At 34.9% G+C, this 15351-nt stretch overlaps 1 protein-coding gene across 2 annotated transcripts; it reads right to left on the reverse strand.

Moving 5' to 3' along the window:
* Positions 1-2901: 2901 nt before the first annotated feature.
* Positions 2902-13254, reverse strand: hexa (hexosaminidase A (alpha polypeptide)). Of its 2 annotated transcripts, XM_055192271.2 has the most exons (14): positions 12866-13253; positions 12138-12245; positions 11911-11976; positions 9601-9647; positions 9385-9495; positions 9192-9293; positions 8830-8962; positions 8379-8559; positions 8201-8287; positions 5602-5674; positions 4813-4993; positions 3466-3556; positions 3276-3383; positions 2902-3125 (listed from the first exon to the last, which is right to left on the reverse strand). In XM_055192271.2, the coding sequence occupies exons 1-14, from the start codon at positions 13116-13118 to the stop codon at positions 3062-3064; spliced, it is 1605 nt and encodes a 534-aa protein (XP_055048246.2). In that variant the 5' UTR covers positions 13119-13253; the 3' UTR covers positions 2902-3061. The 2 variants fall into 2 exon arrangements, with proteins under 2 accessions (XP_055048246.2, XP_055048248.2); XM_055192273.2 differs by lacking the exons at positions 2902-3125; positions 3276-3383; positions 3466-3556; positions 4813-4993 and adding an exon at positions 5095-5525 and having other exon boundaries at positions 12866-13254.
* Between the last annotated feature and the right edge of the window lie 2097 nt (positions 13255-15351).

The following is a 15351-nucleotide window of genomic DNA, read 5'->3' on the forward strand; positions in this document are numbered from 1 at the left end:
GCATCTGCATCTTGGGAATATAAATGAGATATAATGCTAAAAACAACTTAGCATGGCTACTGTATCTCCATATTCCTGGTCATTCTGGGATATCAATATCCCATAAACAAACCAAAGGTTACATAGAGGTCAGTCTCTTTCTGAATTAGGCCGGACTTTTTGGTAGAAGTGTGGGGGAACAGAAGAGGCCAGGTGGGAACGGGGCGGCACCGTTGCATTCTGGGATTAGCCAATCCTTGCCATCTGCTATCAGCAGCATAATCCCGTCAATGAGAAAATCAATTGTCTAAGTAAATATCAAAGGCATGTAAGCTCATTTTGGCAAGTCACTTAAACATTAGGAGGACTTAAGTTAAAATAAGTTATGTTAGTGCTGAGCGAGGCACAGAGAGGCTTAATTATTCATGCAACTGAGAATTGTTGCTGAATCGTCAATGAAGGATCAAGCAACAAATAATAGAGGAATTAAAACAATTATAGGACACAAAACTGCTTTAGATGTGATTGTGAAGCTGTAAATATTGAAATAGATATGTGCGTAGCCATTTGTAAACAGCATCTTTCACACATTAATGAAAACAAATCTACTTTTGCACAGTACTGTACATATACAGTATATACATAGCAGCCAGCTATTAGTTTTAGACGTCCACACCTGACAGTATTGTACATTAGCTCATGTGTAAAGCCCAGTACAGTTAATAGGATCTGTTGTTGTGTAGCTGCTGAAACAGGATTGGTGTTTTAGTGGCAGGAGATTTCATTAAATGTGTAGCTACTTTACATCAGCTATTAACCTGACGCTGTAACACTTTTAACCTTACCGTAAAATTAACTACATTTAAAGAATTTGGTAACACTTTACAATAAGGTTGTATTTGTTAATGTTAGTAGATGCATTAGATAACATGAACTACCAATAAACAATATAGTTTTTCATTATTTATTCATCTTTGTTAATGCCAAAACAATTGTTTATATTGGTTTATTCTGCATTAACTAATGTTAACAGTTAATTAAAAATTTTCCTAGTTAATTTCCTCTTGTATGGCACCTGTACGCATACATAAATAATAAACCTTCAAATGTATTTATTTAATCCTAACACAGAAGACAAAAATAGCATTTTATTTCCCATAAAGTGACATTTTTACATTAATTTCGAACAGCATATTTATTGTTTTGTTGATATGAATACACTTATTGACTATAAATATTTATATTTAATATAGTGCTGGGCAAAGATAAATCGCAATTAAAAGCTATTTTTTGCATAACATAAGTGTATGTGCTGTATGTAATTATTATGTGTATTTAAACACTCACATACATATACATTTCAGAATTTTTTGTTTATATATCATTTTTTAAAACTAAATAAAAGTTAATTTCTGCATAATTTAAGTGTGTGTGCTGTGTGTAATTATTATGTATATTTAACACGCTCACATACATATATACATTAAAAAAAGTTATTATAATTTTTTAAAACAAAATAAACGTTAATTTTTGCGTAATATAAGTGTGTGCGCTGTATGTAATTATTATGTGTATTTAAACACTCACATACATATAGACATTTCAGAATTTTTTATTTATATATAATTTTTTAAAACAAAAAAAGTACATTTTGCATTATATAAGTGTGTGTGCTGTGTGTAATTATTATGTAGCCTATATTTAAACACACTCACATACATATATACATTTCAGAATTTTTTTATTTATATATATAATTTTTTAAAACTAAATAAAAGTTAATTTTTGCATAATTTAAGTGTGTGTGTGCTGTGTGTAATTATGTATATTTAAACACGCTCACATACATATATACATTTAAAAATAAAAATTATAATACTTTTTTAAAACAAAAGAAACGTTAATTTTTGCGTAATATAAGTGTGTACGCTGTATGTTATTATTATGTGTATTTAAACACTCACATACATATATGCATTTCAGAATTTTTTATTTATATATAATTTTTCAAAACAAAAAAGTTAATTTTGCATAATACAAGTGTGTGTGCTGTGTGTAATTATTATGTAGCCTATACTTAAACACACTCACATACATATATACATTTCAGAATTTTTTATTTATATATAATTTTTTAAAACAAAAAAGTTAATTTTGCATAATATAAGTGTGTGTGCTGTGTGTAATTATTATGTATATTTAACCACACTCACATAAATATATACATTTTAAAAAAATGTATATATAATTTTTTAAAACAAAATAAACGTTAATTTTTGCGTAATATAAGCGTGTGTGCTGTGTGTAATTAATACATATATTTAAACACACTCACATACATATATACATTTCAGAATGTTTATTTATATATAACTTTTTTCAATGTATATAGAATATATATAAATATAAATAAATATTAGAGCTGGGCATAGATTAATCTCATACAAAATAAAAGTAATTTTTTGCATAACATATGAGTTTGCGCTGTCTGTAATTATTATGTATATATAAATATACACACATTCATGTATGTATTTAAGAAACATTTACATGTGTGTATATATATATATTTATTTATATTTGTATATATTCTAAATTATATATAAATAAAAAACGATATTTAAATAAAACATTTCTTAAATGTATATATATATGTATGTGTATGTATATACATAATAATTGCACACAGCACACACTTGTTTATTATGCTAAAAATCACTTTTGTATGCGATTAATCGCGATTAATCTTTGCCAGGCTCTAATTTAAAAATATAAAGAAATGCCATTAGCATTTCTGAAGTTTTTATATTAAATCCAAATGCCACTTGGCTGATATTTTGTTATGTAATGCAATGACATGAATGCATTTGTAAGTATGCCTTAGTTTTTAGACTTGCATTTAAAAAAAACACAAACAAAGCATTCTTGCATAAATCTTTAATCAAAAAATTCACATTTCTTCATATGTGTGTGTTATTGTAAAAACAAAATTGACCGTAATATAAAAAGTAATGTGCAAATTCAAAAGCAGTATTACAGTGCACAATATATTGCGTTTGTGTCCGCTGGTACCTTTCTGTATTCACAGACCACTGTACTCATGATTACAATGGCCAACATACAGGGGCTCGGCCTGAATACCCCTCCTGCACAAAACAAAAATTATGAATGATTTTGTTTAGTGACGTCAAATATAATCTTTAGTATAAAAAATGCTTTAGTATAAAAAAAGTGTATTGTGCAACTAAAATGGGCCTGAGCTTTTTAAAGAATGATCACAAAACATAGTTTAGTACCTTAGAAGTCTGCAGCGGAAGTCAGTCAGGCGAGGGTAGGCCAAATCCGCATTTAATGTTTTACTTTCATCGCTCCACAATCTCTCGGCTGCAGCACAAGCTCTCGGCCTTCACACAGACAAATACATACAGTATAAACATGTGGGGAACTTAGATTATGAATAATTGATTCTTCATTGCTTTCTCGTACCACAATCTAGGGGAGAGATTGGTGGCATCGACATATTCGCCCCACATGGCAACCTCTCCGCCGATCACCAACTTCTTCTGCTCATCCGTGCCTAAACAATGAAAATCAAAGTGCAACTTTAACCACAATCCACAAAGCCAAAACATGCACAGCAAAGCACTTCAAACAACAACAAAACAAACATTAAAATGATTTTATATGCCCTGCTTAAATAAACTAAAACAACTGATATAAGGTCAGTTTTCTGGACAGAAAAACATATCTTACAAAAAACAATACTGGTGTGCATCTTAAGACAAAACAATGGCGCTGATGTATGTTAAGATATGTCAGTGCATGATGCTTTTAAATTAAGGCAGCTCAAACTTTCATTTTAACCTGGGCAGGGTTCCCTTCAAATTCAAGGACCTTTCCAGGTCCAATACCCTCAATTTCAAGGACTAAATGTGGGGACACATTTCAAGGTTACATTGTGTTACTTTTAAAAATACATTGTCACAGTTCCCTTTCGAGGGAACTCGCGCTGCGCCACTGCGGCGACACTTTGGGGACGCCTCCAGGGGTAAGTGCGTCTGAATGTGTATATCAAATTCAACCAATGGTGAGGCTTACCGACAAAGACAGGGTGACGCGGGAGCCAGGAAGTATATCGCTATCTGAAATATTGCCAAAGACGGCGTTACAGGGACGCAGGAAGTATGGCAAGGGAGACGCAGCGTCTCGTTCCCTTCTCACGGAACAACAGTTACATACGTAACCCGAGACGTTTTCATGTGTCAAACACAACTATGCAAAAAAGCATTTTGGTATGAATCAACATTCGCATACAGAGGATATAAGCATTTAAAACAAAAAGTTCAGCACATGTGCTTTAAAAGTCTAGAATTTTTATGATATTATCCTACACTACACAGGGAATAATATGGATTTTTTTCCAGAAAACTACTTGCATAAAATAGATTCAAGCACTTTCAATGACCTGAATCTATGTATGTATATTTTCAAAAACTTCCCAGGGTCTTGAATTTTCCCCCAGATTCACAAACTTTCAAGGATTTCAAGGACCAGTGGGAACCCTGCCTGGGACTAGGTTAAACCTTGTCCAGAAAACCACCCCATAATGTTTCTTTCAGAAATAAGTTATGGACTAAATTTACACCATTAAGCCCAATCATAACCACAGAAAAACTCAAATGAACAGGATCTAGAAATCAGGAAATGACATCATTACTCATTTAACACCTATCTGCTTTTAGGCCCTTTAAAATTCGGTTGTCACCACCACCAATAGCACCCGCTGGGGTACTCACGACCCTCATCACCAGCCCAACGTGTTACTCCACACACCGGAGAAATTCTGTGGCTGTACTGCGTATGAGTTACGCCAGTCCTGTCCCATGCTGATATGGTTGATGTACCAGGGGGCAGAGAGCAGAACCCGGTACCCAGCTTTGGTCATGCGGCTCAGTTCATCTTCGTATTTTTCCGGAAGGCCCTTCCAGATCTCCAGGAGCGTATCCTGAGGAATCTGAGACAGGAAACAGTCTCACATACCTTGACAGTATACATATAATCTATCCATCGATAATATCTGCTTTATTTATCTGTATAAATGCAATTGATGCATCTATTGGCCTTTTTGACACATCACTTGTTTCGATGCAATCATAAATGTAGTAAATTGGGCTTAACAGGGTGAGTGGATATCAAAAAACTTTACCCTTTCACTTTTCTTAAATTAGTTCAAAATAAACCAAATGCGTTCCGTTGTGATATATTTAATTCTAACTTAGCAGAGCACATGCGTTCACACTGAAAAACTGGACAGATGTTAAGTCACAGCAATGCACAGCAATCTGTTAGCAGTTTGTACTTATGATCTGACCCCTAAAAGCTAAGGGCCGTATCATGTAATAGCGAGCCCAGCTGTGAGTGGGTATCGGCAGGTCGAGATAGAAGGGGGCCGCCAGTATAACCTTTAACCCCGCCTTAGTCACCCGACGCATCTCGCACAGGTAACATCCCTGTTTCCAAACCTCCACCACATACCTAGATCTGGGCTATAAGAAAGGTACCTTATTCGGGTTAAATCATTTGCTTTGTGAATGAATCTAGATGAAGTGAATCTGTACTCACTCTCTCGTGGTAGTCAAACACGTCTTGCCACACAATGGCGGTTTTGTTGAGAGCGGCGGTCATGTTCACTATGCTAGAAAAACACAATAATGATGTTAAAGCTGTGATGCTGTACCAACTTTTTATTATTACATACTGTAATTTCCCATACTTCAATTGATATTATATTTAATTATATTTATATTATCATAACATTACAATTATAAAACATTAATAATAAAGAACAGACAAGTAGTAATTGTGTGTGTAAATTTCATTTTAAAGGGTTACTCATAAAATATTCTGATAATTTACTCCGATGTCATTCAATATGTTTTTCTTTCTTTCTTCAATCAAGAAGAAATAAAGTTTTTTTGAGGAAACAGGGTTCCCACACCTTAGTTAAAGGAATATTCCATTTTCTTAAAAGAAAAATCCAGATAATTTACTCACCACCATGTCATCCAAAATGTTGATGTCTTTCTTTGTTCAGTCGAGAAGAAATTATGTTTTTTGAGGAAAACATTGCAGTATTTTTCTCGTTTTGATGGACTTTGGTAGACGCCAGCATTTAATACTTAACTCAACACTTAACAGTTTTTTTCAACTGAGTTTCGAGGGACTCTAAGCGGTCCCAAACGAGGCATGGGGGTCTTATCTAGCAAAACGATTGTCATTTTTGACAATAAAAATAACAAATATACACTTTTAAAGCACAACTTCTCGTTTATATCCGGTCGTGATGCGCCAACGTGACCCCACGCAATACGTCATAACGTCAAGAGGTCACAGAGGACGAACGCGAAACTCCGCCCCAGTGTTTACAAGTGTTGAGAAATAGGACCGTTCCTACGTTGTTGTATGTCATCTGATACTAATTAATGTCTTTGCGTCTGTTTATTGTTTAAAATTGTCCGCAAATGTGAGTTTTATATATGTAACACGTGACCTCCCTACGTCACTACGCATTTACGTTAGGTCGCGCTGGACCGGATTTAGACGAGAAGTTGTGCTTTAAAAGTGTATATTTGTTATTTTTATTGTCAAAAATGACAATCGTTTTGCTAGATAAGACCCTTATGCCTCGTTTGGGATCGTTTAGAGTCCTTTGAAACTCAGTTGAAAAAAACTGTTAAGTGTTCAGTTAAGTATTAAATGTTGGGCTCTATTAAAGTCCATTAAAATGAGAAAAATCCTGCAATGTTTTCCTCAAAAAACATAATTTCTTCTCGACTGAACAAAGAAAGACATCAACATTTTGGATGACATGGTGGTGAGTAAATTATCTGGATTTTTCTTTTAAGGAAAATGGAATATTCCTTTAACTTCATATTCAAAGTCCTTTCAAGGACTTTCCAGGTCCAATACCCTCAAATTCAAGGACTAAATGTGGGGACACATTTTAAGTGAGAGCAAGGTTACATCGTGTTACCTTTTAAGATACATTGTTACAGTTCCCTTTCGAGGGAACTCGCGCTGCGTCACTGCGGTGACACTTTGGGGACGCCTCCAGGGGTAAGTGTGTCTGATGTCAGTGTATATCAAATTCAACCAATGGTGAGGCTTAACAACAAAGACAGGGTGACGTCAGGAATTATATCGCTATCTGAAATACTGCCAAAGACGGCGTTACAGGGACGCAGAAAGTATGGCAAGGGAGACGCAGCGTCTCGTTTCCTTCTCAGGGAACAACAGTTACATACGTAACCCAAAACTATTTTCGCCACAAAAATAAGTACATCTCGTCTTGCACTAGGCGTGTGATGCTCCAGCGTGACTTTACATATTACCTAATCACGTTGAATCACAGATGACGTATGCGAAACTACCGCTCCAGTGTTTACAAGTGTGGAGAAAGAGGACCGATCTGCTTGTTGTATGTGGAATGATACGTATTAATGTCTTTGTGTTAGTTTATTGTTTAAAATGTTCCGCATGTGTGCGTTTTTACATATGTAACGCGTGACCTTTCGATGTGATTATGTAATACATAAGGTTGCGCTGGCGCCACACACAGCTAGTGCAAGACAAAAAGTTGTGAATTAAAAGTACTTTTTTTTGCCAAAAAGACGATCGTTTCACTAGATAAGATCGTTATGCCTCGGTTGGGATCGTTTAGAGCCCTTAGAAGCTGCACTCGAACTGTAAACCTTTGAGGCCCACTAAAATCCAGGATTTTATCATATAGTGGACATATAGTGGACTCTGAGCGATCCCAACCGAGGCATAAAGGTCTTAGCTACCAAAACGATTGTAATTTTAGCCAAAAGAGTGCTTTAACAAAAAAAGTACTTTTTTGGAAAATGCAATTTTAAACTGTATGTGATTACGTAATACGTAAGGTCGTGCTGCTTCACACGGCTAGTGCAAGATGAGAAGTTGTGGTATAAAAGTATTTTTTTTGGCGAAAATTACAATCGTTTCGCCAGCCAAGACCCCCATGCCTCGGTTGGGATTGATCAGAGTCCACTATATGGAAAAAATCCTGGAATGTTTTCCTCAAAAAAAAATTTTTGACTGAAGAAAGAAAGACATCAACATCTTGGATGACATGAGGGTGAGTGAATAATCAGGATTTTTTTATGAAAGGGTAATATTCCTTTAAGCATTTTCTACTTACTTCTCCATATAGAACGATTCCAATTTAGTATAATCCTTCCCAAATCCCATCTTTTCCATAAACTTTCCCACATTGGGATTGGACTTCCTGTCAACCAGAGTAATATACAAAAGTTTGTTTATGTGCTAATAAAGTCAAAGACTGATAAGAAACCTATGACGATGTTAAAGTCGCTTACCAGCAGGTGAAACTGACCTCGTCCCCTCCTATATGAACATAAGAGTCAGGAAAGACAGACTTCACCTCTTTAAAGAGGCTCTCCATGAACTTATAGGTGGAATCGAGCGTTGGATCGACAGGTCCAAATGTCCCAGTGGGAACATCTCCCTTGTAACAAGGTGTCAAAAGATCTGGCTGTCCTGAGAATTAGATGAGAAACATAGTGAGTGTACATTTTAAAACTATACGTTTTGTATGACTACTGATCCATGGGACAAATACTACATTTAAATACAGCAGATCATGTGTAAATGGTCTTGACATTGTGATCTTGGGTTAAACTGAAGATCTTTAGAGTGCACAAGTATACATTTTCTGTTTTACAAATCACTTAAGAGGGTTTCATGAATGCCTTCATTATTCACATTTCTTTGTATGTGTAAGAGAGGTAAAGAGGAAGAAACATGAACCTTTTCCCCATGACTGAGTGTGTCCAGGTGAGTCAAACTCAGGTACGACTCTAATGCCCCTCATTCTTGCATGTTCAATCACCCTCATCACGTCTGTTTGGGTGTAGATGTGTGTAAACGGATGAAAAGCCCCCTAGAACAAAAAAAAACTGTGTAAATGACATAAGTATACTTTTAGACAGTAATCACTATGTAATATCCCTACATTGTGAACTAAGAATAATAAGCATAATTTTGGACCAATAGGACTTTGACAAGGTGAAACGCAAATTTGCATTTTTCATTTAAAGCCCTACCGTACTTATACTACAAATGTGGTGTTTTTTTTTTTTTTTTGGTGATTTTACAAACTTTAAACATACCTTATTGCTGAGGTCCGGAAACCTGCGGCTCTGATATGGAAAGGAAGGGTCGTCCACAATGTGCCAGTGAAACACATTGAATTTACTGTAGGACATGGCATCCTCCAGAGAAAAATACAAATACACAGCATGTTATTGATTATTATTGCGTGTGTGTGTGTGTGTTTTGTATATGGCCCTAAAATGTACTTACCAGGGTCTTTAGAATAGCATGCAGAGGTAAATAATGCCTTGAAGTGTCCAGCAAAAGACCTCTGAAAGCAAAGCGTGGGAAGTCCACGATTTCTGTTTTATTGATAAAGTACTGCAGAGAAAGAGAGCATAAATGGATATTATTTCTGCAATTCGCAGCATTGCGGCTTTGAATTATTATGATTCTAAGAACACAATAACACAACGCAATACTTACAGAGCCATAATCATCCTGGTACACAAGCTGACTCAGTGACTCCAGACCTGATGTGTAGGGTTTTAAAATGACAAACATTTGGTTAGTGCATTATTTATGTTAGTGATAATGTTAAATGATTTTATCCAGAAATCATCCTACATCTATATGTTTGCACACTATATACATACACTGATAATTGATGGAAAGCCTTATTTGAAACACTTGACTAAAATGTTAACTATGATCTTAAAGCAACACTATGTAGTTTTTTTACCTTTAAATAATGGCTCTAAAATTATTTCAGTGATAAAACAACTTTTAACTGGACAAATTGTACTGTTGCTGCAACCTGAGCAGCCTCCTAGCTGCTACAAGCACACTCTGAAAGTGGCGAGGGAAGGTAGAGCACACAGCCCCGCCCCTCCCCCTGCCTGCAGAAGAGTGTCTGATACCAGGCACTGTTGCGCTTGTCAACCACATGGGGGAGCTGTAAGTCATTTTTACATGGAAACTACATAGTGTTGCTTTAAAAATCATTTAATCTGAATGTATATGGTTAAAGGTGCAGTGTGTAATTTTTAGAAGGATCTCTTGACAGAAATGTTAAATAATATACAAAACTATATTATCAGGGGTGTTAAAAGACCTTTCATAATGAACAATTATGTTTTTATTACCTTAGAATTAGATGTTTTTATCTACATACACAGAGGGTCCCCTTACGTGGAAGTCGCCATGTTTTCTACAGAAGCGCTGTACAGAAACGGACAAACTTTTCTCCGTCAATTACATGTTTTTCCAGTGGCGGCTACCATAGCTTCTCTATGCGTTTCGAAACGAGGGATGAGCAGTGGACTGAGCCGTTGGTTGCAGTTCGCAACCTAACCACTGGATGCCGCTAAAATTTACACACTGCACCTTTAAATGCTTAAAATTACGTTTGTAGTAAAAATATAGCTGTGGCAAACAGATTAATTTCTGTTATTAAAAAACTAAAAAATATTTTTAAAATAGATGACATTTACAAGAAAAGCAGCCAATAAGAGCCAAGATTAAATGTGAAGTCCTTTGATATTCTTTAAAATTAATCTTAACTCTTTCCCCGCCATTGACTAGTTATCTCGTCAATTAAAAGAAAACATTTGCATTAAAAACGTGTTCCTGATGAATTTTTATGTTAATCTGCAATATCGCGATTTTCCACTAGATGGATACTTACCCAATTTATAAAAAAAGTGAAGCCAAAACGTTATTTACTAATTTTAAACTCTGTGTTTGTTTTGATAATCGTTCTGAATCTGATCTCTAACAAAATTCCTTCACAAAATGCAATTATTTCAGTTTTTTTAAAGAAAAATACCCATATTTAAGAGTTTATAAGCAGAGAAAAAAATATAGATAGGATGAAACATTTATTTCCCGTTTTGTTTGTTTGTTTGAAAGCAGAGGGTCTGTGCTTTCTATTGATATATTTGTATGTTTATATATTTTTAGAAGAAAATTTTCCTGGAAGGCATTTTGTAAAAATCTCAAAAAATGCTGGCGGGAAACTTTTCAAAAAATGGCTGGCGAGGAATGAGTTAAGGTGAAACTTCATAGCTTCATAAAATGATACGAGTACGGTTTTGAAATTTCTAGGCAAAGGGTGACTGTACTTCAGATGATAAAATATAACAGTTTTGATTTATTTTGGATGCTTTTAGTCACCAACATAATTCCCACAGTTCCATTTGTGTTATGCCATAGTTTGGACGAGTTTGTTATTATTTTAATGTAAAAAATATATATAAATAAAGAACGAGTGAACGTTTCAAAACTTTTGACTTACTGGGACGGCCCCTTCTAATAAACATGTTTATCTATTCCAGTTATACCAATGATATGCATGTTATGCATTATAGATTAAAGGCGGAGTCCGCGATGTTTAAAAACGCGTTGGAAAAGGAGACGGGCCGACTACCAAAACACACTTATAGCCAATCAAATCAAATCAAATGCCGGGTTGCGTATGTGTGGGGCGGGTCTATCAACAGAAGGTCCAGATTCTATTGGGGTAGGGGCGTGTTTGTTTAGGTGATTTCAAATATCAACATTGGCTTTCAAACATCATGGACTCCGCCTTTAATCTGGGTTAAAATGCAACCAAGAGTAGTACAGAAAAGGCTGTATGAAGATAGAGATGGGTGTGCATTATGCTTATTACTAACTTTAGACAAACGGTTGCTCATTTTGAATAGAAACATCCAAACTTAGGGTACAAACAGATCTACTATGAACTTTTACTTTGCACAAAATGAGACTCAATAATCGTGAAAAGGGTCATCACACCTCTTAAAGCGCCCCATACCGATACCGATTTCAGCAGAGCTTGGCTCTCAGACACACTCAGGTTATCTGCAAAAACAAAACATGAATCAATTGTCATTAAAAGCATCAGGAAAATGCAGTTGAACTTCAGATGTTGTCGTTTTTTTCCCATGACTAAAGTGAAGGTTGGTGAAAAGTTATCAAGCAGAAGGTAAACCCCCCAATCCTATTCAACAGGAGATACTCACAGCTCTCATCCGAATCTTCATCGGGGTAGCCATCACACCCACTGGTTTTGACACTCACAGAAACGACAAATGGTTTCGCCTCGGACCACAGGTGATGAAATCTTGATCCTGTTTAAAATGAACGATGTGGTTGAGCAGTACAATATGATACAAAATGACAGACACAGATCTTTTTCTAAACCCACAAGCTATTCAAACCGATGCACAATGTTGAATTGTTTATACAAAAAAGTAGCAAGAAAAACCTGTTTTTGCACATGACTACACTTCACCTATAGAAGAATCATGTGATGTTGACATGACTATTTAAATGAATCTTTAAATTATAACGATTTTGTTAGCAATTAAATGATTTATAACAAATAAATGTATTTATTTATTTAACAAATCCAAACATTGCAATACTTTGTTATATTAATTGTATATTTATTATTAATTGTTGAATCATTTATAAAGCCACATTGAATCCAAAAAGATGAGGGTTTGAATAAAAACGCAAATAATGTTAAATGCATTACTTGTTGTGCATACATTTAAGTAAAAGGCTGTGTAAAAAAACAAATAATTTCAATAAAAATTGCTTTTTTATTATATTTAGACTTAATATGTTCATCATAATAAATACTTTGTCTATAATGGGTAGTATAAAATAAATAACTTGTATAGAATACACACAAACTACAACACGGAAGTAACGTTAACCCTTTCCATCCTCAATCACAGCTGACCTGAAGCATGCGTAAAGTCTGGAAATATGACGGAGAAATATCTTTTAAAGGCATTATCCAACACAGAGCAGCCCGTCTGCGCAGCTGAATCTTTTCCGTAGGTGAAAGAGAAGAACTGTGGACTCAACGCGTATCTTTCTGCGGATATATCTATCTGCTGAGGCAATGGCCAGACACCATTCACCGGCTTCACATTAACACTCAGATAAACTAATAAAGCGCAAAGCTCCAAGTATGTCCGCCTGCGTGTCATGTTATAACGCAGTTATAATCCGTGTCTTTCGCGTCAAATTGTTTGCACAGAGGACAGTTTACATCTGAAGAAGCGATGAAATCAAATGTCATATGACAAAAGCTTTCAGTTGCGGTCAGCTGACATGACGCGTCAGGTGCGGCGATGCTCATTGGCTCAGTTCCAGTCACGTGGTGAATTCTCTTCGATGTTTCCGGAATTAATTGTTTAATAACGATTCAAACTAAATATTGCTTTTTATTAAGAAACTTATTTAGAATAAAACATAATTCAAAACAAAATATGTTTTTAATAATGTTGTAATATATTTTTTAATAATGATATACGTTATATTTTTGTTATGCGCATGTATGCCTCCAGAGAGCGTTAGTGTACAAAAGGTAAGTTACCGGAACATGTGACAAGAAATCAATGTTGGAAAAGTTAGATAACCAAGATAAAAAATCTTTTTAGTAATGCCAATATTCTTTTGCACATTCAAATATGATTGATTAATAATTCATAAAAAAGTTAATTAAAATTAGTTGTTACGTGCATTATTCTATTTATTTTAATACAATTGTAACATGTATTAGAGTTATATTACTATAGTTCGCTGGTTAGCTTACTCGGTGGTTCCCAACCTTTTTCACTTCTAGGCCCCCTAGTTGCCCACAAAAATATTTGAAGACCCCCACTCACTCAAATTTTCCACATAAAATAACTAGAACTTGGAATGGCTAGACAGATTATATTTTCTACTAAAATGGCCAAACAAATAAGAAACATCATTTTATGCTTGTTTTAGCTTAATTTAATGCTTTTTTTGTCCAATTTTTAATAATTTTAAGTCCTCTTGAGGCCCCTTGGAAATCTGCTGAGGCCCCCCTGTGGACCCTGACCCCCTGGTTGGGAAACACTGAGCTAACTTACGTATTGAAGGTTTCTTAAAGAGATACGTACTCTAGAGGCATTGGAACGTAGCTGAAAGAAGAGAAGGGTTTTCCTTAATATATATATCAAAAGAAAACTAAATAGTTTGGGTTAACAATACAAAAAGTGACATTCATAATGGAAATAATTTATTTCATTTCATGTATTAATTAAGCTATAGCCTATTACATTAAGGATGCCTCCGCAAGCCAAATCCGTATGCTATCATGATTCCTTACAAAATAATAATCAAAAATCATTGAAATCGGTTAAGAAATGTAAAAGTTATTCTGTTGAATATCTAAAAAAATTTGCAGTTTCCCTATTTACTCATGTTTGTAAGCAGGCTACTCTTGCCACCGCTAATATGGCAGCGGGGCTGACCCATTGTCGCAGCTGATCAAATGAGCAGTCTAGTTATTTCAATGTCTATGGTGTGTACAGTTAAATAAGCAATCTTATTTGCTCATTAAAGTACTAATTACCAAACAGATTTACTACATTGTAATATGATTACTAAACCAATTACTGTGTTTAGCAGGAAGTACATTGTATTTTTAATAATAATGTAAAAATTATTTTAATGACAGTGATGCGTTCACCTCAACCTGCAGTCATGAGAAGACTTTATGGCCATATGTTCTGTTTCAACACCATTGTTGCATGGAAATAGCCTAAGTAAATATTACTTTATTAGCTTTCAAACAAACCCTGGACAATTAAATAGCTCTGAAAGAACATGAAAGCCTGACCTAAATAGACAAATTACATGAAAGTAAAATGACATTAAAGTAAAAATGTAACTTTTCCTTTAACTAGGCATACAATTGATTTGTTGTATTTTATGTGCCATTTAAATTTCCTTTGTACAGTTACACCAAATATGTTTGAATGTAAGCTTCCGTGCCTTTTTTAATTTTTCATCTTAACTCCTCCCCTTTCTTTGTTAAAATCAATGATAGCTTTAAAGCAGAAAGGGTGTACTGTACCTGACAAAGGACAAATTAAACAAGGGAGCGTGGCAGCACAATGCCGGAGGATCATTAGGAACCAAACCGCCCTAATTCTTGAATATTACACAGTTGGGAAGGGAACATTTAAAGGCCAGTCCTCTCTGTGGCCTGCATAGCTTAATAAAAATTATCATTAGGTCATCAATGCTATAAATGACACTTATTACAGTAATTTAAAAAACACACCAACCACACGTTAATCATAAATCATAAATTAATTTAATGCTTTTAGAGTCATTTTTACAGCTGCAACTGGTTAAACAGGTCATGGTGTTGCTATGGTGTTATTTAGAACATTCTGTAAAAAC

This window comes from Misgurnus anguillicaudatus, chromosome 6 (genome assembly GCF_027580225.2).
Source record: "Misgurnus anguillicaudatus chromosome 6, ASM2758022v2, whole genome shotgun sequence".
In the NCBI taxonomy this organism is placed as follows: domain Eukaryota; kingdom Metazoa; phylum Chordata; class Actinopteri; order Cypriniformes; family Cobitidae; genus Misgurnus; species Misgurnus anguillicaudatus.